The sequence below is a fragment of the Artibeus jamaicensis genome, unplaced genomic scaffold (genome assembly GCF_021234435.1).
Source record: "Artibeus jamaicensis isolate MK-2021 breed Jamaican fruit bat unplaced genomic scaffold, CSHL_Jam_final contig_3176, whole genome shotgun sequence".
NCBI classification, from domain to species: Eukaryota; Metazoa; Chordata; class Mammalia; order Chiroptera; family Phyllostomidae; genus Artibeus; species Artibeus jamaicensis.
This window is the reverse complement of record NW_026521740.1, coordinates 3,121,047-3,147,484: the sequence shown is the minus strand read 5'-3', so window position 1 is coordinate 3,147,484 and position 26,438 is coordinate 3,121,047. Positions and strand designations below refer to the sequence as shown.

Here is a 26,438-nt window from a genome sequence, read left to right as displayed (position 1 = left end):
ACAGGAAGAATTATATGATCCTTCCCATACTGTGGGTTTCATGGATTACTCTGCAAGGCAGTCTCTTAAGGCATAATCATCATTTAAGACTGACCGAAGTCTTTCCAATTTTCTTTCTGGAGCGAGTGCAGATACACAGAGCCTGAGATGGTCTAAGCACCAGGCTGCCTCGAGGCTGTATGTCCCAGGCAGCCACCCAGGGCCCTGTGCTTGGTTCAATGCTGTGCTGTCACTGCCTCAAACTCTTGACCACTTCTGAACAAGGGGCTCCACGTTTTCATTTTGCACTGACCCTGCCAATTAGTAGCCGGTCCTGTCTATGTACCTGTGTCATCTATACTTTGGATCAACTTCCAGCTCGTCCACATGCCAGTGGGTCACCTTGGATATTATTGAACTTTGCCAGCCTCAGTTTCCCCTTTGGGAAAGGGGTATAAACTGCCCACCTTAGAGATGTATGCATGAAATAATGTAAAGTTACATTACATTATTCAAGGCCTCCTAGAGGAGGCCACCTTCAACGATTTCAGCTGTTTCTTCTAGATTTTATACCCATAGTTCTTAAAAATAGCCATATATTGCTGTTTCTTGAGTCATCAATTTTAATATTAATCATAAGACTTCCTAATATGAAATATGTGAGTTCAGCCCTCTTATAACCTCTCCTCTCATTTCTCCCTATCTTTTATCGACCTAATACATTTATAACACATTTTGGAGGTCTAACTTGGTTTTCAGTATTTCTTTCTTTATGTTTTTTGTGTTGTATCTAAAAGCTCTGCCAAACCCATATTCCTGTGTTTTCTTTTGGAAGTGTATAGTATCGAGCTTTACATTTAGGTTTATGATGCATTTTGAGTTAATTTTTGTGAAAGGTATAAGGTTTGTTTCAGCACCATTTGATGAAAAGATACCCTTTCTGCATGAAAGTCTCTTTTCTCCTTAGTTAAGTATCAGTTGACTATATTTATATGAATCTATTTCTGGGCTCCCTATTCTGTCCTGGGGATGTTTGTGTTTATTCTGTTGATGAGACCACAGTGTCTTGATATATGGAGCTTTACAGAAAGTCTTGAAGTCAGGTAGTGTTAGTTTTCCAATTTTCTCTTTCTTCTTCAATGCTGAGCTGCCTATTTTGGGTCTTTTGCCTTTGAACTTAAACGTTAGAATGAGTTTGTCAATACCCCAGAATAATTTTCTGAGATTTTAATTAGGCTTGTGTGGAATCCATAGATCAAGCTGGTAAGAATTACCATCGTAATAGTCCATGAACATAGACTGTGTATCTGCCTATTTATATGTTATTTATTTCCTTCGTCAGTTTTATAGTTTTTACATATAAATCTTGTACATATTTTGTTAGATTTATATCTAAGTATTTCATTTTTTGGTGTTATTGTAAATGGTATTGTTTTCAATTATATATACCAATTGTTCATTGCTAATATATATGTTTATTGCTAATCAAAGCAATTGATTTTTGCATACTAACCTTGTATCCAGTGACTAATTAATTCCAGGAGTGTTTTTGTAAATTTTTTGGGTTGTCTACATGTCATCTATGAACAAAGACAGTTTTATTCTTTTTCTCTTACTCTATATGTACTTTTCACTTTATTTTCTTGTCCGATTGCACTAGCTAGGACTTCCTAGACAATGTTAAATAGGAGTGGTGAGAGTGGACACTCTTGCCTTATGCCCAGTCTTAAAGAGAAAGCATCCAGTTTCCTACAATGTTATGGTTCTGACATGTGCATTGTTTGCAATAAATCTGGCTGCACACCAGCTCTATTTTGATTAGTGTTAGTGTGTTATAGCTCTCTTCATCTTTTCACTCTTAGCCTATCTATGTCTTTATATTTAAAGTGGAATTCTTCTATGCAACACATATTTGGGTATTGCTTTTTAAATCTACTGTCACAATTGCTATGATTAGATGATTCACACTTAAAGTGATCACTGATTTAGTTGGGTTAATAACCACTCTGTATTTTTATATTATACTTGTTTGTGATTTTTTCTTTTCTCTCTTTTATATTTTTTTGGTTTTAAATGTTTCCATTTTATTTTCTCTCTTAAAATATCGGTTATACTTCTTTTTGCAATTTTTCTCTAGTGTTCCCCTATAGTTGCAATATAAATTTATGACAAATCTAAATACACTTCCAAACCAAATCCCTAGATAGTTCCAATACCTAATAACAAGTTATTCTCAATGATTCCTTTCCATCCCTGCTAACTTTTTCATTCATTTCGCTTCTTCACATACTGTAACTACCCAGCACACTGTTACTGCTGTAACTGTGAACCACACTTTTCTAATAGATGGATTAAGAATAAAGAAATTAAAGCTTATATTTTGCCTCTACTTATTCCTTTTTGCACATTCTTCCTTTCTTTATGTAGCTCCAAGTTTCTAACCTATATGATTTTCTTTCTTCCTGAAAAGCATCTTTTAACATGTCTTCTAGGACAGGTCTGCAGGCAGTGAATTCCCTCAGTTTTTGTCTAAGATCTTTATTTCTCCTTCATTTTTGAAAGATAATTTTGCAGGATACAGCGAATTCTAGGTTGGTCTTTTTATTTCAGTATTTTAAATATTTTACCCCACTTTTTTCTTGTGTACAGTGGTTTCTGATGAAAAGTATGCTATAAATCTTATCCTCATTCTTCTAAAACTGAATAGTGCTCCCCTACCCCTAGCTTCTTTCAACTTATTTTCTTTGGTCTTTTGAGCTTGAACATGGCATTTGTATATTTTTTTGGTGCTTATCCTGCTTAGAAGTCCCTGAGCTTCCTGAATTGGGATCTGTGGTTTCGTGTCATTGGTTTTGGAATAGTCTTAGCCATTATCACTACAAGTATTTCTTCTGCTCTATTCTCTCCTCTGGTATTCCAATTTTGTGTATGTTACACCTTTTAATCTTGCTCCACAGTTCTTGAATATTTGGTTCCATTTTTGTCATTCTTTCTTTTCTTTTGCGGTTCAGTTTGAGAAATTTCTATTGAATATTGTCAAGCTCATTAATTTAGTCCTTGCCTGTGTCCTGTGTCCTGGTAAACCCATGAAAGGCATTCTTTATTTCTGTCAGTGTTTTGATTTGTAGCCTTTGTTTTTGATTCATTCCTAGAGTTTCTAACTCTGATTATAATACTCCTGTTTTTACATGTTGTTTACTTTTACCACAAGAGCTGTTAGCATATAAATCAAAGTTATTCTAAATGCCTTGTCTAATAATTTCAAAATCTGCGCCATAGCTGGTTCTGATGCTTGCTTTGTCTCTTTAGACTTTTGCTTTGTTTTTTACTATTGTCATGCCTTGTAATTTTTTTTGAAAATCAGGCCTGATGTTTCTGGCACTAGAAATTGAAGTAAACAGGACTTTAGTGTGTTACTCTGACTAGGATTTGGGCTGTGTTTAGTGTTTTCTATAGCCATAAGTGCCAGAAGCTTCAATTTCCTTTAATGTCCTTGCTTTTCTCTCCCCTTTATCTTGAGTTTCCCTAAGAGCTCAAAACTCCTTGTTAAATAGAGTCTGTGTCTTGTAGCTCTCAGTTGTAATCCACTGTTATACTGGGACCCTGTTGAGGGGTGGTTAGTGTGAGATGGCGATGTGTTTTATGATCATGTGGTTAAATCTTAGTGCTCTAATGGACCTGCGCTCCTGGTCTGTGAGAAAGGAAAGCTAGAGGGGGCTAGAATTGGGCAATTGCCCTTTATTTGGGTTTATAAGACTCTGGCAAAGTCTTTTGCCCTTTTTGTTGTTGAGAATGCTCTGGTTGTATTTCAAAATGGTTGCTTTTGCCCTCCCCTTGCCAGAAGCATTAAGAGCTTTGCTTGACTTTTCACCATCAGTCTCACTCATCTTTGAGTCTCTATCAGCTAGCAGAGTCAATATACAGTGGGTGCTGTATATATCTGTAGTACAAACAAAGCAGTGAATAAAGGTAAGTCCATAACATAGATGGTTTAGAATAATAAGTAGAGAGTATTTCCACCTCAATGCTGGAGGCTGCATTAAAAATATAGGGTAATATTTTAAATTTTATATCCATTAAACAGAGGCAAAATGTTGTGTATTACTAATTTTTAAAATGGGAGATCAGCGGTTCTCTGCACACCGTGGAAACAATTGAAGGCCTTCCTTCTTCTAGCACAGAGTCTTGTCCGCTGTTAGGTTTCTGGAAGCAGTGCAGGATCATGTCAGGCTGTCTTTTGGAGCTCTGTCTCCACTTCTTCCCACTCACAGTTCTCCACTCTATCCCATACCCTTGATTAGTATCCCACCCCGCCACCCTCCCACCCCCCCGGCCCCAGTTTCTCATCCTGCTGATCTTGAATTTCTACCCTTGCCCTGATCTCACTCTTGTCTGTCCATTGGAAAAGCCCACATTCCCCATCATCCACTCCACCTAAAAGGTGACTGTTGCTTCCCAACAACTTCAAGCTTGAAATCTCAAACCCTTGATTCAGTTTAAATCTTCCATCTCCGTCCCAGGTCCTATCCATTTCTGCCTCACTGGCCAAATTCATATCTAATCCCTTATTAATTTATGCTCTCCATCCCACTGAAGATTTCTTTTAAAAGTATTTTGAAGCATGTGTAATATATGGCAGAAATTTTACATACTTCTAATGCATGAAGGTATGTAACAAAGACTAACACTACAAGGGAAAGTTGTACATGCCCTGGGAAAAATTACTAAATTAAAGTAGCTAAAACTGAAGCACTAAAATTCTCCCAGTTCATAAATGTTTTCAGACCTCCTAGCCTGCAGGAAAGAGAAAAGTAAATTAAATTAAGAGTTAAGTTACAGTTTTTACTCTCTCCTAAGTGGCAGAAACAATGTTTTGGCGTGACTGAGTAGAAGAACAGATGCTAAGCCTTTGCAAATAAATTGTTCTGTTTGAATGAGTGAACACTAGTTGACTTCTCTGGTGATCCATGTTAGAACCAGACAGGCCACAGAATAAAGCTCCCCTGTGCTGCTGGGGGGCTCAAACACGGGACTCACAACCATGGGGAAGTGACACTTAGTGGAATGCATTTATTTTAGACAACAAAGACAATGAGCAAATCCAGGTGCTGAGTCACTAGGAAAAATGAACACATACACGAACATAACAAAACCCCAAAGCTATTGTCTTTCCTTGCTATTATCCTCGTATCTTGAAAAGTTGATTTTTCTCCCTTCCATAGTTTTATACCACAGTCTTATTAGTATATGAACAGAAACCTGTCTTTTGTAAGGTTCAGCACTAATAAAATAATTTTATTCACCATTTACTTCCATTTGTTTCTAGAGCAATAACTAGGACCACTGAAGGTCACAATGTGATAAGATCAAAGGGACACTAGTCTCCCTGGGTGGAAAGCTGCTTGCAGGAAAACCTGAGTAGCCAGTATGCCCTCCCTTAGTGTCGCACCCAAAGACCAGCGTCCTGACTGTCCTGGCATTACCGATATTCAATTTCTTTTCATTAAGCAGTGACACGGTGAGTATTTCCGTACTGTCTATGTTTCAAATGGGAATAACAGAGGAAGAACTGCTACCATGGAAACTTACCTAATGGTCTTTGTGGTGAGCTCCTTGGTGCTTGAATGCAAGCAAACCCCACACAACAAAGGGCCGATCAACGTTAGGCATAAAGCTTCTATGCAAGAGCACTGATGATTAACTTTAATGAATGCCTTGAACATCACAATTCAAGGCAGCACTATTTCTGTCCAACCTCATTATTAGATAAGCACAGGGAAACTTGCAATAAATTATATTTTGGATTACAAAGCAAGAATCAATTTAGGACCATCTCCCTTATATATCTCTTGTAAAAACAAGCTACATAGTTAGTTGAAAGATGCATACATTTAGAAATAAGTTATTAAAAACAAACTAAAAAGTTGGACCATAGTCTGCTACATTTCAATAGCTCAAACTCACTTAATTAGGATGCGTCAAATATTTCTTCATTTATACAGTGCCTTCCTCAAAGAAAATTCATTCAAAGGCTTAGTGCATACAATATTTTTTTAATGTAGCTGCATTTTCTATAGCTGGATATTTTAAAGAAAAATTTATTTGGTCAAGTTAGGGGGATATACCTACTAACTCAATAATATTAAAATCCTGATTTTTCATAATTTAATCACTTTGGAGAAAATGCATAGGCACAATTTTTAATAGAATTAACAAAAATAAATAAAATTGAATTAAAAAATCAATGGTAATGGGTGGGGGGAAACCAGTTTCCAATGTCAATTAAGATAGTATATCTTATACTAGGTTATATTTGAAATCCTGGCTAGTATCCTATTCTTCTCTACCTGTGTCCCTCTGAGTGAATAGCCTCTTGCCACTTTTCCGTTTTGTTTCAGAAGCCTTCATTGAAGAATGGAACACCGAATGTAGACAAAGGAAGAAGGTAGGAGAATTAGTAAGTGAATATGTCTGGGAAATTTATTTTCAACTTTGATAAAGAACATGTTCAGAAATACAAATAAATAAGTTTTGACAAACATTAATCACTCCAGTTCTCACTTATTTTTAAAGTTGTGAAAACTCATCTCTGAGGAATCACAATGACTGTTGTGTTGGAATGAAATCCACATTACTATCATGCCCTAGTTCTTAGCATCTTTGAACCTCATGGATTCATGGACTTGTGGTTTTGAATGTACACTTCCTCCTTGCCTCCCCTCCTTCCTTCCTCTCTGCCATATTTAAATTTACAGAGCCCCAGTTACATATCCACCAGGCAGCCTCAGGCACTGGTAATAACGGTAGTTCATGCCCACATGCTTACAGCAAGGTGGAGGTTGAGGGGTGAAGTTTCCAAGCAGTGGTGTATGTGCTGTGATGAGGTGATGAGGGAGGCATGGACATATGTGAAAGGGGCACAATCCAGAGTGTCCAGGGATGGTTTTCTGGAGGAAGTGACATCTGATCTGAGACTCAAGATAGACTTCAGTGTAAATGAGGCCTGGAAGACAATGGTCCCCACAGAGAGAAAAACATTGTAAGAAAGACAAGATAAAGGCAGGTTCCTGGAACTATAAGAAGTTTGAGTGGAGTTCTGGGGAAGAAGCAGAGCCAACTTCAATGGGTTTTGTGTGCCATGAAATGACATGACTGTGCAGCGTTACTTTGTGGTCTCATGTTCAACCAGGCCTTCTCTGTCATCCAGATTCCTTCTTGTTCCCATTAGCTCTTTCTCCCTTTAACTGTGTGGATTCTTCCTTCATAATATTATACATTCATCTTCAGCCAAAAAAGTTGAAACAACCCAAAGAATGATCATCAGTTGATGTCTGGATAAACACAATGTGGTATATTCATACAATGGAATATTATTTGGCCATAAAATATAATGAAGCACTAATACATCCTACAACATGAATGAACCTTGAAAACATCATGGTAAGTGAAGGATGTCAGACACACACAAAAAAAATCACACATTTTAGAACTCCATTTATATGAAATGCTCATAGTAAGAAATTTAAATGGACAGAAAGTAGAGTAGTTATTGCCAGGGGCTGTGGGGAAGGGGGAATAGGGAGTGACCATGTAGAGTATACAAAGATTCTTTTGGAGGCTATAGAAATATTCTGGAATAGTAGAGATGGCTGCAAATTTTGTGGCTATTCTAAAATACATTGAATTGTACATTTAAAAGGATGGATTCTATGGTATATGAATTATATCTATAGAAAGCCAATGACATAGAGGTATAGATGACATAAGTTTGGCAATATATTATTGATAACTGTTAAAGCTTGGTGACAGGTAATATGAGTTTATTATATACTTCTGAAAAAACAAAACAAACAGTCCCTTCCAAGTCAACCACTTTCCTCCTTGCATTTAGATTACCTGATATCACAAAGAAAATAGAAACCAAGAGATAACCATCTACTCAGCTTGTGGTCACCAAACCTTAAATTAACATTTGTTTACAGCCTTCCCTTACTTATTCATCTCTGTGTTTAATAAATTTGGGGGCCTCACATTCTAGCAAGAGGTAGGCATACAGCAACTGCCACAAGGGGTTGGGTTGGGAATAGAGTGCCCGGAGTGCATATGTGAGTGTCAAGAAGCAAGAAGGAACATGGTTCAGGAGATGACATTGCTCAGGTAGGCAGGGGTGAGGTCATATGCGGCCTCTGAGACCACCTCAGGATTTCAGCAATAAAAAGCTCTCCAGATGCCACAGCTGCTTCATTCCCAGTTCTTCTCCAACTTTGTGTGCAGCAAATCCAAGTATCGAGAAGAAGCAGGAATCACTGTGCTTTCTCTCAATGTTGGCTCAGGCATGAACAGAGGTGTCTCTGTTTAGGACCATAACAGCTGTGCCTGGTTGCCCCTGTTTATTCATTGGATGAGATAACTGAAGTCATGGTATGGATGGGGCAGAAGGAGAACCATGTGGATAGTGAACTCACAACAAAAGAGGTATCTGCCATGCTAGCAGTGCAGTGAGGTTCCTACTGGGTAAGGTGGGGAGTCAGACATCACATCTCCTGCAGTGATTCCTGTTGCTCCTGAGAAGCACCATGTTCTCCCAGGGAAGCTCCTCTGAACCTCCAGGCCTCTTGCTGCAGATCCTGTTTGAAACCTTCAGTAGCCCAGTTATACATGCTGCTATTCTGGCCGTTCTGTCCCTGTGTGCCTACGGTCACACATGGTTGGGTACAGAGACTGGGGTTATGGTGTCACCTACACAATGCATATCCACCATGGTTACACCTGATTCATGTAACTTTATTTCTGGACTCAGCTATCTGAGATTTGGCATTGCTAAAGATTGTGAGAAAGAAAGATGTTACAGCTTCACTATTATAGCTGAGAAGGAAATTGCACACGATGTCAAGGAGAAGTGCCACTGCCTATCATAGATGTCAATCAGGAGCTATTATTGCTAACTGTGCTCCCGAGAGAAGTGAACGGAGGTCCCAAGGTCAGTTGAGGTTCTCTGAAAGAGGATTTTAGGTCCAGAAGCTTTTTTTAACCATCCTTTGCAGGCCATGAAATCATGGCATTCATGAGCACACTTCCGATTCAGCCATAAGATATTGTATTTATATTGCAAAGGACCTATATGCCAGGGCAACATGCACCATCTGGTCTCTTGGTATTACCAGGTATCCTGGTGTTACTGACTTTAGAACAAGAAGATGTCATAGCTCTGGAACCAACCACAATGAAATCGAGAGGGTTACTCCTTTGAGTGCAAGTATGGTGTATACTTACTCTCTTTACGTTCCAGCAAATGTGAATTAGTAAGAGGACACTGATACGTTTGGCCTGTGTGATGGCCACTGCAAATATCTTTAAATGGACTGCTGGCAGATATGCAGCACTTTCTGTACAAGTTAGTTCACAAGTCCAAGTTTACCCTGGCAGAGGCACACGTCTTACGTTAGACTCTTCCACCCAGAGCACCCTTTTTAGAAGACAACTGTCCTTGTCTGATAGGCAGGCAAGGAGCATTATTTCACATTGTAATCAAGGTAACCATTTTTATAATGCACTTTATAAAATTCTGCATATACTTTTAATTTACAGTTTAATACAGTTAGGTGGGCAATTTGTGTGACAAAAGGAGACTCTGGGTTTTGTGCTTAAGGAAGGGACTTGGCCTACTGTGATGGCTCTTTAGCTGAATTTCCAGTGAGCTGTTCACTCCTCTAGTGTCTGATCAGATCTGAACAAAGTACTAATGACAATTTCTGAATTTCTTTAGAGGCTGCATGAATTTATAAATGAACTGTAACTTCTTTCTTGCAGTTTCCTACAGAGCTAGCAAACAGCTAATCCAAGCCTTCAGACTCCATTTTTTTCTCATCCAATGTTTTTTTCAGCAAGACATCATGGGGCTAAATTACTCATTATAGTCACATAATGATTTGTATTTGTACCTGTAAATTTATGCATTGTTTTACTTTACATAAGATTTTGTACGTAATTCTCAGCTTTTAAGGATGACTTACATACCCTGTTTTTCTACTGTCATGTGAGAGTATCATAGCCCCAAAGGTACGTCATTGTTATAAAGCAAAATAAAAGTGCTACCAAAAAAGGAAAAAAAAAACCCAGACAAAATCCAAAGTGGGAAAAAAGACCACACTATTGAAGAGTTTTAAGTAAAATAATTGACATGACTGGATTTGCATTATAAAACAAGCTCTCTAGCAAACAGGTGGAAACTGGGTGGGAGGCAGTGCAAGCAAGTTTGCTAAGAGGATTTGAACCTTAGGGAATGAGATGGATGGGGCCTGCTAAGGAGGTTGGAGAAGAAGCCACAGGACAGAGCTGGGCATGATGGGAAATGGGCAAGTCAATCAACCAACAAAACAAACAAATGAGCAGAAAACTTGTTCAAAGTAGGATGTTGTGGAAGGGTAAAATAAAGCAGCTTCAGCGGGGAGAGTAGAGGCAGAATTTGGATTGTAGTGATTAGAGGAAGGCAAAATGTCCATGGTTCCAGGTGCACTAAACTTCTTTCACTGCCTATGATTTTCTCCCTCTTGCCCCCGGACCATCTTTTTTCTCTCCCTGCAACATTCTAACACAGCTTTCATGTAGCTAATCTTAGTTGTTCTCCAAGGGCCAGCTTCCAGGTCACTTCTAACAAGCCTTTCATAGCCCTGTATGACTGAGTTAGGCAATGTGTGTCTCCATTTCTCCTATTTTCCATAACCCTTATCAACGGTACGATCATTGCTTTTTTCTCTTATCCTTTAATAGACTGTCAGCTACTTGAGAGCAGAGCAGAAGCACCACACACTGTTTAACCCCTGCACCTAGCACAAGGCCTGACAACTGGTAGAGGTTCAAATAACACTTTTCGGAGAGAGTTAATGAACTTTCCCTTGCATCAACATGAATGCAGATCTTTCAGATTATGGGAGACTCAAAATGCTATGTTAATAATAACTAGGCTAGGTGCTTCTCTTACTTTGGAAATTATTAGAGAAATCGGTCTACTTAAATGGATAAAGTCAAAGTTTTGCGTGCATATTTTAGAGCATATTTGTCTTCCCATTTCCATCTTATCTCAAACAAAAAGTCTTTTCAGCTGTAAATTTCTTTTGACTCTTGGAGGATCCAATCTGGAGCAGATGTTTCCTCATTTAAATTGTTTATTTTCAACCAGTTTTTATTTTGCACCTCCCACGACTGAAGCACTGCTAGGCACTGGGAAGGCACCCTGTCCCTCCCAGCTCTTGCAGGCTATGGGAATCCTCTCCCAGAGTGAGAGGAGGCAGGACTCTGGTCACTTTAGAGATGGTCACATAATCCCTCCCATTAGCCAACAGAGAGTATGTTCGGAGCCTTCAACCTGCTCTCATACTCTCAAAGACAACTTGGAACCTTGCTCAGAAAAATAAGGAGGCTATAATTTGGCTAATGAATGGATTTCCTCTACTTGACATGTTTTTATTGCCCAAACTTGGTCATCTCCCATATAGGATGTCACTTTGGCAAGGAATGCGTCTGTGAGGTTCCTCCTACAAGTCTATCGGGTTCAGTGGGCAATATGAATGAGTCAAGCAGGTGGGAGAAAAGAAAATAAAGTTAAAATTCAATATGAGAAATAGATGGTAGAAGTACTATAAACACTTCATATGGTTATAGTTGAACCAAGAGGAAGATATATATAATTTTTAAATATATATAATTAACAAAATTTTTCTACTTCATCTGCTTGCCTTTAAAACTCACATACTGTCACAACTTCTTTTATTAAGCATTCTGTATTAAGAATATTTTCTCTGACATGTTGATTGATGTGAAGTCTAAAGAAAATGTGCTTGCATTAACCCTTAGAAAACACTAGACAAAGAAGCTCTCTTTATTTTCTTTAAGATCTTTTCAAATGCTCACCATTTTCTTGCTCTAGATAGTGAAGGAAGGGAATTTGGGTGGTAGACTTTGAAAAAAATTAACCAAATAACCACATAAAAACAATGGTTTTTATTTTTTAACTCTCTTGGTAAACATGAATGGGGGATTAGAGTGAAGCTAGTTACAAGTCTTGGGAATCAGTGAAGGCCTCCCTGAGAAAAAGATACATGGCTGAGATCTGAAGGGTGAGTGACATTTGGGGTTAACAATTGTGGGAGACATGACTGGGAGGGAGGGAAGGTTGAGTAGTGGTACGCAGAAGGTGAGAGCTTTGAAGTTGGAAGGAACGTATTGCTCTTGACAATCAGACAGAAGGTCATTGGGGCTGGAAGTAGTGAGTAAATTGGAAGAAGAAGATGAAGGTAGAGAGGTCAGCAGGCTCAGGTAATACAGGTCCCCAAACACCATGTAAAGGAATATTGGACTTTATCCTTAGAAGCAATGGGAAGGCATCCATAGTTTTTGATCCAGGGAGTGGCATGATCATAGGTGTTTTTAAAAGATCACCCAAGGCCCTGTGGATAGACAGGTGTGGTGATGGGAGAATGCCAGTTCTGTTCAGTGGTTCAGGAGACAAAGAGCTGCAGCTCAGATCATGGTGTTGGCAGTAGAGAAGGAGATAAGTGTTAGACTTCTAAAGTACTTTGGTGGTATAAGAGCCAGAAATTAGTGAGTAACTGTGCATAGGTCTGAGGAAGATGGACTGAGGATGCCTCATAGATTTCTGACATGAAGAACTGGGTGGCTGGCAATGCCAAGGGATACGGTTTGAGGCTGTGAGTGGGAAAGCAGGTACCATGTGAGTTTGGTTCGCAGTTGCTAAGTGTGAGAGTCTTGTGAGCAGATTTTGGGAGAGACCTCTGAGCTGGAGATCTGGGAGGGAGGTGGATGGAAATACAGAGTGAATGGGTTGACACGGGAAAGTAGGCAGTAGAAGAAGAGGACCTAGGTTAAGAGGGTGGATCTCAAGTTAAGTATTCGTACCACAATAAAATTAAAAAAATAATAAATAAAAATGATGACCTAGGGCTGAGCTATAAAAGCTCCAACACTGAGGTTTGGGTAGAGAGGGAAGAGCCAGCAAATGATGCGGAGAGGGATTCCGAGAACTGGGAGGAGAACAAGGAGATTGTTATGCCATCTAAGTTGGAAGAGAAAGATCCGGGCAGGGGGTTGTTTCAGAATGAAAACTGCTAAAATGTCAGTTGAGAAGAGGTCTACAAAACATTCAGCAAATTTAGCAAAACAGAAGTTGCTTGTGAGATCAGCAAAGGTTTTGCTAAAATAATGAAGCTTAAGCCACGCTGGAGTGGGTGAATAATATTAACAGAGCACTCACTCTGTGCTTAGACTGTTCTATGTGCTTTATATATACTAAAGATTACTATTACTTTAGTCACCACAACAACCTTCTGAGGTAGTACTCTTATTACAGCATTCCAGAGGAGAGGAAACAAAGGCACAGAGAGGTAAGGTGACTTGCCCACAGTTGGACTGCAGAAGCAGAACGCAGGCTCGGACAGTCTAGCTCATGAATCTTTTTCTAATGACTACAATGCCCTGTCTCTTAAGTGTGTAACTGGGGGTAGAGACAGTGTAGACAGATCTTTGGAGAAACTTGGCTGTGAGTAGGAAGGTCGTGCTGTAGCCAGATGTAAAAGGAAGTGAGGATGGTTCCAGAGGAGTAATTATTTTTAAGGGGGAGATTAGGACTGGAGTGAGTTCACATACAGATGGGAAGGGTCTCATAGTGAGACTGATGTTACAGGAGAAGGAAGTGATGATGGATAGATGAAGGGCTGGGAGGGGACGGAGCCAGAGTAGAGAGGGAAGTGTTACCTGATGTAAAGAGTAGAAATTCTCCCCCTACTGTCACCAGAAGCCAAGGATGGGTGGGTGCAGAAAGGATGTTTGCAGGAAGAAACCAAATATGTTACTTAAAGCCTTTAATATTCTGTGAAATAAAAAGAAAGGACATCTACCGAGAGTCTGGGGAGAGGGAGGTGGAGAGGAACAGGTAGAGCTGGCTGGGGACGTACGAAGTGGAAGTGCCAAGTAACATCAAGGACCCAACTGGCTTCAAACTGGTGATTCCAGAAGACAACAGGGAAAGCAGCAGCGGCGTTGGTATGGATGTGGGGTGGGACTGTTGGGGAGCATGGAAAGAGTCAAAACCACACATACAATGATTCAAAGGTGATGTTTAACAACATATGGGCAATTCTAGTTCTTCATGTTCTCCCAGAATGTCTGGGTGTAGGAGAAGGTGAAACTCAGAATAACACATACTGGAAACTGAGATAAAGTATGTGCACAATATCCTTTTCTGTCCAGATGAAGTTATAAAATCGTTGATTTAATCAACAGAGGGACACTCTGAGATAGCTAGTGTAGGCCACACTCCAGGCTGCAGTCCCTCAATTGTCTGATAGATGTTGCCTCCTTAAAAAATGAGAAAACAGTAACTCATACTCAACAAAGTGGTTGTAAAAATAAGTAGATTGGAATAATGGGAAAGCAAGGACATTCTCAGTTGTCAGGGGAAAAGCAGAGCTCAGGAAAGAACTGAATATATGAACCATAAGAAAATTACAGAAAGCTCTTTAGCATCGGGTGTAAAAAGACACAAATACCACAAAGCAGGACCAAAATCCCTAAGAAGAGAAGATAAAAGGAAAATCAGGGTGGTGGGGAAGACAGAGAAAAACACAAGAGTATTTCTCATAAAGACTCCTCAGACATTTGGGATTTTTATTGCCTAAGAAGAAGAAAATTGCTATTTCTTCCTGAGTTCCCCATAAGCTCATTAGTCCTCACACCAGTTCTATGGGGCAGGCATTATCTCCAATTTTGAAGGTGGTAAAAATGGGGCAAAGAGAGGTTAAGGAATTTGCTCAAAACCCCTAGGAAGAGAGGATCTGAGCAAGGACTGCCTGATGGCCAGGGTCTGGACCTCAACCTGCCGGAGTAGGCACACCTGATTAACGAGTGAAGAAACACGCAGAAAGGGGCTGAGTTTGAGCTACTTTATGGTTGAGTATTCTTAACATATGCACAGAACAACAACAGTGGCTACTATACACTATTCAGTACAATGCCAACTATGTGGCAGGCATTTTATACCCGTTTTCTGGTTCTAAAGTATCACCACCCTCTTTTTCAGAAGAAGAAACTTCAGAAGAAGAGGCAGAGAGAGAATAAGTGACTTATCCATTGCTGCTATAACACATTAACACACACTTTGTGGCTTAGAACAACACAAATGTATCTGTAGGTCAGAAGTCCAACACAGGTTTTAGGGGCTAAAATTAAATTGTTGTGGGGGGTGGTACTGTGTTCCTTTTGGAGGCTCCATTGGAGAATCCATTTCCCTGCCTTCCCTCGCTGCTAGAGGTAGCCACAATTCCTTAGCTCATGGCCTCCTTCCTCCATCTTCCAAGTCCGCGATGGTTGTGTGAGTGCTTTTTACATCACATCTCTGACTGGTCCCTCAGGTTTCCATCTCTTTCTAACCACAGCTGGGAAAAGGTCTCCCCTTTTAAGAACTGCAGATTAATCTCCCCGGATTAGACTGGGCCCACCTGGATAATCCAGGCTAATCTCTTCATCTCAAGATCTTCAATGTAATCCCATTTGCAAAGTCCCTTTTGTCATGTGAGATGACATTCACAAATTCTAGGGGTTGGGATGCAGACACCTTTGTGCACCATTATTCTACCTACCACACAGCAAGTTCAAAAGGTGTGAAAGGGACTGAGCCTGGAGTTTGATTTGGATTTGGCCTAAATTACACAGGAAACCCTGCTGACTGTGTCTTCACTCTATACCCGGGACCCTTCTGCTGCCCACACTGCTGTTTCTACCACTGTGGTCCAGGCCATGTCATCTCCCACCAGGGTCACTTCTACAGCCTCTTAACTGTCCTCCTGCTCCATCTTCGCTCCCAGTCCATTCTCAACACAGAAATCAAAGTGATACTTTAAAACATCTCAGATCACATCAATGTAGTGTGCAAAACCTTCCAAAGACTCTTAATTTCATGCTGAATTAAATCCTTATAATGGCCCAGGAGGCCCTACAAGATCGTCTCCCCATGCCAGGCGTCTCCCTTCACTCTTCCCCTCACTCTGCTCCAACACACTGGCCTTCTGCTTTCCTGGAACAAACCAGGATATTGCTGGAGCCTTCGGTGGAAGGGAGCTTTGCACTTTCATTGTGCCCCTCTCTCTCCAGTATCTTGGGGTAGATAGGGAGGGCATGCCCTGGCTGGTGTAGCTCAGTGAATTGAGCTTGGGCTTGTGAACCAAAGGATCGTGGTTCGATTCCAAGTCAGGGCACATGCTTGGGTCGCGGTCCAATTCCCCGCAGGCAATGCATAAGAGGCAACCATACATTGATATTTCTTTCCCTCTCTCCTTCTCTTCCCCTCTAAAAATAAATTAAAAGAATAAAAGAAAGGGAGGGCATATCCTGGTTCTGAGATGTCTCTTCCCTGTTGTTCTGGGAATGGAAATGGGAGAAGGATGAACAGTTCCTGACATCAGTGCCTGTAGTTGTACAAGTAGTCGCCCAGCTTTGTCTGGTTAATACCAACCTCCCACTGATAAACACTGTGAGGCCGATGCTGAGAAGCTCCCTTTTGTATGGGGTACATATGTGTGAGGTGTATACGGGTCTCTGAAGGGTTTCTCCATCTTGACTTCTTCAAACACCTTCAGCTCTTGCTCATGGCAGTGCACGCCACGGTTTCTTGCTGCCAGGAAACCCTTGCCCAGGGACTGTCCTTCCTGGATGGGTCATTACCAAGACAGCTCAAGCCCAGTGATGTTCCCCAAATATCACACCAGATCTATAAGAAACACCTGCCATTGACACATATGATGGGATACAGGCTGCCCTACAGTTGCCCCTCTCTATACTTTGCCACATCCTTTACTGCTCTGTAGGAGGCACAAAGAAGGTTAACAGATCTGCTTCTTAAATTGGATTCTGTCTCACCCCTGATATTTACCAGGGACTGTCATGGAGCCTTTTACGATGAGCTTTGGTGAGTATGGGAGATACTTCCTTCTCCAATGGCTTCCCTAGACACAAAACTCAGGGCTGCAAGGACCCTCTCTCTCTTCCTCAGCCAAGCTGAGGAAGAAAAGTGGGGAAGGTGGGCATGGCAAAAAGTGGATGGCTTTTGTGATGGGTAAAGTAGCAGAGTCCTTGGGCTGTCTCTTATTAGCTCCAAGGAAGATCTCTTTTCAGAATGTGTACTTATCACCTTACTCTTGCAGCATGGTTCCAGTTCTCTGATGGCTGGAAATCAGGAAAACTCTCACACACTATTACTGATGTAAAAGTCATCCAGGTAGACAGTTATGATGGAGTGAAACATTCAAGTTGAATGGAGGAAAATGTCACGTGCTGGTCACAGAAAAACTGCATGTTGGCCAATTAGTATTTAACTGCTGAAGAAGCATTCAATTAAACAAGGAGGATTTTGATGTGGTCTAAAATTTATTTTTCACAGTAAAGAGGGTACAAATTTTATGGTAAAAATTTTACTCATTCATGGCTCAAAAATTCTTTCCATGGCTTTTGGGTTTGTGTACATTTCTATTTTTAACAGTTGCTTTCTGTTTTTAAAATAATGGATGTTTCCAGCAGAAACTTGAGGAAATCCAGAAAAGTTTCAACATGGAAAAAAAAATCTGCAGTTGCACAGCTGAGGGATAATCAAGTTTAGTGGGAGACAGGACTCTGATTTGGGACAATTTGTAATTACATCACAAAAGAAAGATCACTTTATCTTGATTTTACTTTTTGTTTTATTTTCTGGGTTGGGAAGTTGTACAGTGAACACTTTTTGGGGTAATAAGATTTGGAATATGGAAGTTAAAAGAATTAGGGTCCTGAGAAAACAGAAATCTGTACTTTGTTTTAAAGAAGTTCATTGCAATGGCAAGAAATATGTATCCATGAGAAGAATGTTCCAGGGCTCTTTTTCCCCTCTTCCCTAATGTTGCCTTGCTCCTGCCCATGTTGTGCATTTAGTGGTCTGCATGTATTATGTATTATGCAAGGTCCCTGAGATCTCCTGTGGGCTATGATTGGATGAGAACTGCTGGGGAGGGGGTGATGGTTAGGGGATGGACAAAGACTCCCCAGGACAATGGACACTCACTGTTGAACCCTTGGGGCAGTCAATTTCCTATCTGGAGTAGTTTTCTCCTGCTGTGTCCTACAGATTGAAAAGCAGAGCAGTAAGCAACAGTGGTATCAGCGGGAGGACAAGGATATGAGTTGCTGGGGCTGGGGTGGGGATGCAGCTAAGGAACAGAGTGGCCACCAGGTGAAGTGAGGGTGTTTTGCTTTGCAGAATTTGTCAATAGGGTGACAGCAGTCAACATCCCATGATCTTAAAGCTCTCTGTTTCACTCAGCCTCCCTTCGAGATTATCTGATGATCCTTTTAAACTTGAACAAAGGTGATATTTCATATCCTGGTGGGTCTGGGTTTTTAAAATGAAAAGCTTGAGTGAGTGAGGATGAATGAGAGAAAGAGAAAGGGTTTAACGTGATTGGAACTAAAATTCTGAAAATCCTGATAAGAAAAAAACATTATGTGCTCTTGCTACTATTCATTGAGGAGTTTCTCAGAACTGCAAATATAAAAAAATAATAACATATACGGAAACTTCTTACTGTATGTTGGCATTGTTCTATGTGTTCTACATACAAGTAAGGAAGTCCTCACCACTGTCCTGAGAAGTACACACTATCCTTGTACACACACACCATGGCCCTAAGAAGTACACACTATTTTATGCCTAATGAGTATAAATGAATTAAAGCCCCTAAAGGTTAAGTGGAGGAGTCAGAATTCAAATCCAGGAAGTGGCCTTAACTATTAGATATGGCTGGTTCTGGTGTTTTATTGCTTCACTATAGAAACCACACCCAAAACCCACTTAATCTGTTCACCCATGGAGTTGCTCTTCACATGAAGAGGCAGTGGAGAGAGTGGTTAATTGTACAGACACTGCAGCTACACACCAGGATGTGCATGCACTATAGTTCTGTCAATAACAATAATAATAACAACAACAACAACAACAACAACAACAACAAAACTAGTGGCTTTTCCTTGGGCAAGTCATATAATCCCTCCAAGTTGTAGTTTCCTTATCTGTAAAATGGGTTGAGCAATCCCCACCTCGAGGGTTGTTTGGGAACTCAGTAAGGTTTTAAAAGCACCGGCACGGCTCTCAAAGGTGTGGGCTCCATTACAATTCCTTGTAAGTGCTGTTGCACTGGAAACCAAGAGGTCCCCTGTGTCATATCCTGTGTTAGACAATGTGGATCATCCCATTTTGGGGAGAAATCCCACAAACAGGTGCAGAGAAGTGTGTGGGGAAGCAATGAAGGAGGAAGGTGTGCAGGAAAGGAGCCCACTGTAACTGGACAAGGAGATGTTTGTGCCCCAGGCCCCTGGGTAAGTGGACAGAGAAGTGAGAGGAGCTGGAATTGACCATGAATGGAGTCAGAGATGACTTCGAGACACAGAGCTTGAGTGGGACTGATGCAGGGGCTGGGAGAAAGAGCCATGGAGGGAGGAGCGCAATGGGCTCCAGGCTGTGATGGAAAGTTCTGGTGTCCCTTGCTTTCTCAACGCTTGCTATCCAAATCCAGGAAGAGCAGCTTCAGACAGGGAGGGAGACTTGTGAGATGGAGAGAAAGCTAGAATCAGAGCAAAGCAGACAGCCAGCCTGGCCAGCAGTCCCAGAGGTATAGATCAGCTCAATCACACAGGGACTAGGGAGGGAGATCTAATTATTTTATAACTAGCGTGTGATAAGAGGAATGCTTTCTTCCACCTGACATGAGATTGTGGTCATGAGTAAGGGTCATTACTCATGACCCTTACATGCTATCAAAAGATTTCATATCACCAAAACTTCTGCTGGTCTATCAGCCCTGAGATAGTCTGAAAGAGAGTGAAACCCAGTACCTTTTTGATAACCATTAAAATCCTTGGATTTATATAATGTGACATGATGTGAGGAACACTCTTTAGTGTCTTGGCATAGCTATAAATGCATAAGACAGAATAACAACAAAAAGTCTATTCTGAAAGCTTTCTCAGATGTGTCTGAGAGAATGTGCTAGTTAATGCAAATATGTGTCCAAACAAGTACTGGTTTGCTTAGGGAGTACACAGACCTGGCAAGCATCACTTGGCATGAAGAGCATGAGTAATGCCTCATTTTAATGAGGGATCTTGGGGGTCTGTAATGAAGATGATGTGGTACAGTATTTCCCATGTGTCTCTTTGGAATGTGGACTGATTGTACCCACAGGGGGAGAAAAACCATCTGAAAGTACATCGTGCTTGAAACCTCCGGGGCTCTACAAGATTCAGACAATTTGATGGCATATAAATGAATTCATGGAAATATACCTAGAGTTCCCAGAGTAAGGAAATTCCCTTCTCATAGGTAAGCAAATATGAATGCAAAACAATGAGAATGTATTTTGGGGAGGGAGGAGTGAAATTTGATGTTTAAACAAATGTTGTAGGCAATTTCAGGTATGTTGTGAACATTGCAGCGTCTTTGGAATAATTGTGTAGCCTCCTACATGGCTCTTCTGAAAGACATGCATCATTTGACCATCCAGTTCATATGTACAGAGTACATACATTCATTTTTATTCTTAAGATGTACCTTCACAGTCACTCTTTACCCATGAGCCCTGATCCTTTGGACCTTTTCTATCAGACAGTACCTACCATTTTAGGTGGAAAACAGTTCTAGACAGTAACTAGGGCACATTACTGCACGTTTGTTCTGAGGTCCGAAGCCTGGATGTCCCCTTAGATCTAGTCATAGGGCATGACTTCCTAGACACAGATCCCCTTTCTATTTAGATCTGGGGCATTATGTGTACATTCATACACAGTTTGTGAAGTACTGAACTGACCTTTACTTTATATTTCTGGTCTGGCTGGAACAACACCCTCCATGAACACTGGGCCTCCTAAAGAGCTCCAGGAGTTTGATGGGTTTGGAGGACATTATTCAGTACTTCAGGCTTAAAGGAAAGGCTGGTGACCCAGAAGTCAGGACAAGAGAATCCTGAGAGGTAGAAATACTGGCGGGGGAGACCCCTCCTGTGTATGCTAATATATCAAAGAGGACTTGGACTTATAAAGAGACATAAGAAATTTTCTCTTAAGATAAACAATTTTGAAACATTAAAACATGGTAAGAACTGCAATTAGTGTGCAATAAACTCATCAGGCAAAAACTCTTATCAAATAAATTTGGTGTCTCCCACTTGGGACTACTTATTTATGCCCAGTTGATCAATTGGAGGTTTCTTGTGATTTATTTGCCCCAATTTTAAAAACCAAAACCATTAAGTGGATGAAATAGGTAATAACTAATTCTGGAATAGATTTTAAGCTGACTCAGGAAAATGTACATTTTCACTTGCTTCCTATGAAGTTTAGAGTCATTTCTCTAGGAGGTCACTTTTTCTATCCTTATTTGCATTCGCTGCAACTCCCCCACTCCCCAACAAAAGCAACAACAAAAAACCCAAGCAAAAAAGCCCTTAAGCAATAAAACTGGTGTCCAAGAAAAACATTTAGTTTGAAAAAGAGTTGAAAAATGTAGCCTTGGAAGAACCACTGCTTACATGGGATTGTTCAACAAATTCCTGTTGTGTGAGGTTTGGCATATACTTTCTAAAAATATAAGCATCTGGGGAAATGAGACAAAGCCCAGGTCTTGGACCAAACGAGGCACGCAGTGTGAATCTGTTAGTGATTATATCCATAACGAAATATGTGCCCAAATTTCGCAGTGCTGAATCTAATACAGTACAAAAGCCCAGCGGGCACTGTCCTTACCATAATATATAGCCAACAGAGAAGGTACATATGGCGGCGAGTCCGCTGCTCCTGCTGGGATACGCGTGGTGCGATGTCCTCATCTCAATCAATATAAAGGGCAACACCGTTGTGTGCTGGAAAAGAACAGAGGCCAGGTGACACAGATTCTCATCATCGCCCCTCAGTAGCTGTTTTGTCTCCAGTTGGAGAATGGACAGTGTAAATCCCCAGCAAAAGCGAAACATCAGAGAGCTGAGGATGGACATGAAAACATGGAATGCAACTACTGCTCCACTGGTATTTTTCTTCTGTTTCTTAAGTTTTGAAATTTTATTTATGTCTATAAAAAGACATTTTTATAACACAGAAAGATGTATAAAAGGAAAAGTGGAACATAAGAAAGGAATAAAAATAACCAGTGTTAATACTTTGGTATATGTCCCTACCCCCATTCATATTATTTATATACAGCTAAGATCAAACTGAGCATGAATTTTGTTTTAAATTGTAGCATGAGAATTTTTGATATGCCATTTTAAAAATCCCTCTAAGAGTATCAACCCTGACCATAGCTGCTTAAAATACCATCTTATTTTATTTTACAAATTTCTGTTCTTGAACAATAAATAGTAAAAGATTTTCAAAATTTCACTTATTAGAAATATCATGGTATCATAGTAAAGATCTTTTATAGAAGTCTTTTTATAAATATCTGAATGTTACATTTTTTATAGTCAAAGGTGATGAAGATTTTCAGGATGTTGATATATAATGCCAACCTATGTGTGTATCAGCAACGAGTTAGGAGTGATGCCAAATTAGTTCCCAGGAATAATGTACCAGATTGTATCAGCAGTGCGTAGAGTTAGGTATGATGTTTGAAGAGAGAATGTAAACAAGCTGGGTGGAACATTACCACTTGTTTTTCACATCCAGTGGTTACTCTATTTACTCAGTTCAGGGGGCTGGGGTTGGGGCCACAATTTGGTAGGAAGAAAGGAAATTCAAGTGCCTTCGTACTGAAATTTGGTGGACAGATATAAAAGACAAAGACCTTCTTAGTAAAACTGGGTCAGAATATAGATTTACCTTCTAATATTGTAGAGTTAGTTTCCCAAGAGTAAGAAGCTGACAGAAGTAAGAATAGAATCATTGGAAGTAAGAATTGATGCTATTTAGTAACCACATAACAGCTATGAAAGAATCTTCATTCCAGTATTGCTCTATTGTTTGCATATTCAAGGAAAAAGTGGAAAATGGAACGATATAGTTTTTAAATTCTAATAAGTACTGTAGCAAAATGGAGTCAGGTTGCAGGTAGGCCTTGCCAGGAAAAGACATGGTAGGGATCGGGATGAACATTTTTGGAGGAACTTACTATTTATACTCATAGAAAAAAAAAGAACAACAGGATTTTGTAAGAAACATTAAGGCTGGAAATTCTTTGCCTTAAGTATTCCTCTCTAGATAACTGATTGGACTACTAACATATTAGTAATTAGAGCACCATATTCCCAGAATGTCAGGTGAGTGAGTCTACAGTTGGGTAGCTTTGTATTTCTTTATTCTTTGTTTCTCTATTATTGTTTTAAAACAGTATAATCAGCTCTGAAGGGAAACACTCAAAATGCACATATGTGTTAATTCAGAGACAATATGTATTTTAAAGACCTTTTATTGTTGGTTTTCTTTTCCACTATAACCTAGTCACCTCAGATGACACTGGCTTGGAATTTCACCAACAATTTTAGCTGCCAACAATAGTTTTACAATGGTGCATTCATGTAAAATTCAAATATACAGCTAGCAATAAGACCAACTCTCATCAAATCTTACACAGAAGAAAAATCCATGCAAATAAAATGTTTACACTGAAAACAATGCCGACTCTAATGGCCTGTGTGTGAGTTATAGAATGACAATCTTATTTTTGACTTGTTACTACAAAAAAATGTCCAAACTCCACCTTTTCATCTATTGCTCCAAAGGGAGCAGAAAATCATCCATTTTTCTATAAAGTTATATAAATTCAAATAATGAATCTAAATATTTTTAGTTATCCAGTTACCATTATTTTGCCTGGCATAGTTGCTGATTATCAGATGGCATTACCTGGAAGTGTTAGAATGTACTTTGACGATGCCAGGCAGAAAATCCCTTTGAAAAACACACATCTTTCTAGATTACTTCATCCCTGGCACCATTACCACTAAAAGGGAGCTACTTATTCCACCAGTGACAAAACGAATGACAGAAGATCTTGTTGTGCCCAGCTTGGCCTTGGCCTGTTTGGCTAGAGGGAAATCTCAGGAGAAGATTTTTTCTGTATCAGGGTAACAACTGCTTATCATCAGGGATTTCCAGGCACTAAAGGATGCATACCCCCCTCTCTAAAAATGTATCATGCAAATTATGTTTACCAATAAACAGTATATATTAACAAAAGTAAAAATCATGAAAATATTTATAGTAAACATAAATGTTGCCCTGCGGGTAGCTAAAATTTTGTAAGTTTGAGAAACTGTAAAACTCTAAATATGGTCATGCTGAATCTCTAAGAAACCTTTAGAAGCTGAGTTATATAACTCAAACTCTGTAGTAACAAGAGAGATAATGGTTTAAGAAGTACAGGTACAAGAAATCCAGATTTTTTCTATTCCCGGCAATACTGCGCTTAAATGACTGAAGAACCACCAAAGACCACCAGCTGTCCCCAAATGGTAATCCCATGTGTTACTCACTGTGGCATTTGTAGCACTGTAAACACGAGCCTGGCACATTGGAGGTGATCAATAACTACTTGTGGGGATGATTTATTTACTCTTCAAAAACAACGTCTTAAGTGGGAATTATTAACTCCATTCTGCAGATGAGGTACTAATGACTTGAAAAAGGGAATAATCCTGCCCAAAATAATAGAGCTAGCAAGTCTGGGGGTAAGGTTCGAGACCAGTTCTGTCTGTCTCCAAACCCCATACTCTGTTTTCTACATTAGAATTATATCTTTAAAAGATATGAGTTAAATGATCTTTGACACAATAAACATGGGGAAGTACGTGATTGTACATTGCTTATGTTGCTTCTCAAGAGACTGGATCTATTTTTTTGTTTAGCCTCAAAATTTAAAAAAAATCTTCATTTTAAAAAAATGTATTTTGCTAAATGTGTTTTTCCCCCCTGTGATATATAAACATTCTGAATAATACTACCCAATAAAATCAGCTGGCCTAAAGTCCGAACTTTTCAGAAGTGCAAGCATAGTTAAAGATGGCCGGAGGCAGCTTTTTCAGCTTTGGGCTCAGAAGAGGCCAAGGAACAACTCTTCAGTCATCCTGCACTAGGGCTCTTCTGGCACCAGATGCCTCTGCCGTGTTACCTAAGTTCTTCCCAATAGGGTCCAAGTCTTACATCTGAAGTGCAAGGGTGGGGATTTGTGCCACCTCTGCCCTGGCCCCCAGGATCGGACCCTTGGGTCTGTCTCCAAAAAAGGTAACAGGTGAGTAGGAGGCTCTGAGAATGACAGTGAACCTGATCATTCAGAACAGACAGGCCCAGACTGAGTGGTGCCTGTTGCCTCTGCCCTCACATCAAAGCCCTCCAGGAACCCGACAGAGACAGAGAAGCGAAGACCCGTCAAGCAGGCGGGAAACAGCACTTTGGATGGGTTGTGAACATTGCCTGGAAGATGTAGCGCCGATTGGCAGAGCCAGAGAGCTTTCTGGAACCATGAAGGAGAGTGGGACTGCCTGGTCTGCTGGCTGTGATGTTGATGGCCACCACCCTCATGACATCATGGGCAACACCCACAGGGTGAGATGGAATGCTTGCTACTTAAGAACTACAGAAGAAAATATTTCAATAAAGGATCTGTTTCTATTCCTCAAACCTTTTGACTTACAGTTTTCTCAGGCAGGTGTAGATATACTTCAGATAAACAGAGAAAGAGACAAAGGCTGGTTGCCAGAGGGGGCTCTTTAGAATTGCACTGGACTGTTTTCTGCAGCACATTATCAATAGAACAATTGCCCAGCAGCTGAGTTACTGAGGGTCGACTGTTTTATTAAGTGCCAAGTGAGAAGAAGGGTTTACAGCCCGAGGAGGAAATCCTTGATCTCCCCTATAAAAACTGTGCTAGAAAGTACTGGTCTAGGATGTAAGTAGTTATCCCAACCCATGCTCAATCTTCCATTGCTGCTGATTTTAATGAGACTGTATTTGGAAGATTGTGTCTAAAAAGGAAAGCTCAAATCTATCTTGGTCTTTTGCATCCTTTGTGTTTTTCTTAATAGGGTTTTCATAGATTCCCTCCATGGGGCAGCGATGATCAGATTATCACCAAGAACTGACCAGCAAATGTCTCCCTACAAAGGGGATCTACTAGGCGAGTGTCGCCTCTGTACTGAGATGCTCAGACCTGAGCAGAGGGCTGGATTTGAGAAAAGACCCATGATTTAATTATGATGGAAAGGAGATGGGCTAAAAAAAATTTTTTTGAAGAAGTGGATCCAAAAAAGGAAGCAGTGTAAAAAGACTGGAAAACTGGCATCTATGATCCAGTTCTGATTGTGCCCACCTCATTATAAGATTTCAGGCAGGTTCTTGCACATTTGTGAAGCTCAGTATTGGTCTTTGTAAAATGAGAA

At 40.2% G+C, this 26,438-nt stretch overlaps 1 protein-coding gene across 3 annotated transcripts in view; it reads right to left on the bottom strand.

Moving 5' to 3' along the window:
• Window positions 1-26,438, bottom strand: part of AIG1 (androgen induced 1) — a 211,747-nt gene that overhangs the window by 18,756 nt on the left and 166,553 nt on the right. For all 3 annotated transcript variants that reach the window (XM_037144949.2, XM_037144946.2, XM_037144945.2), the window contains one exon: window positions 21,814-21,929. In XM_037144949.2, coding sequence (XP_037000844.2) covers window positions 21,814-21,929 — 116 coding nt within the window. The remainder of the gene's footprint in view (window positions 1-21,813; window positions 21,930-26,438) is intronic.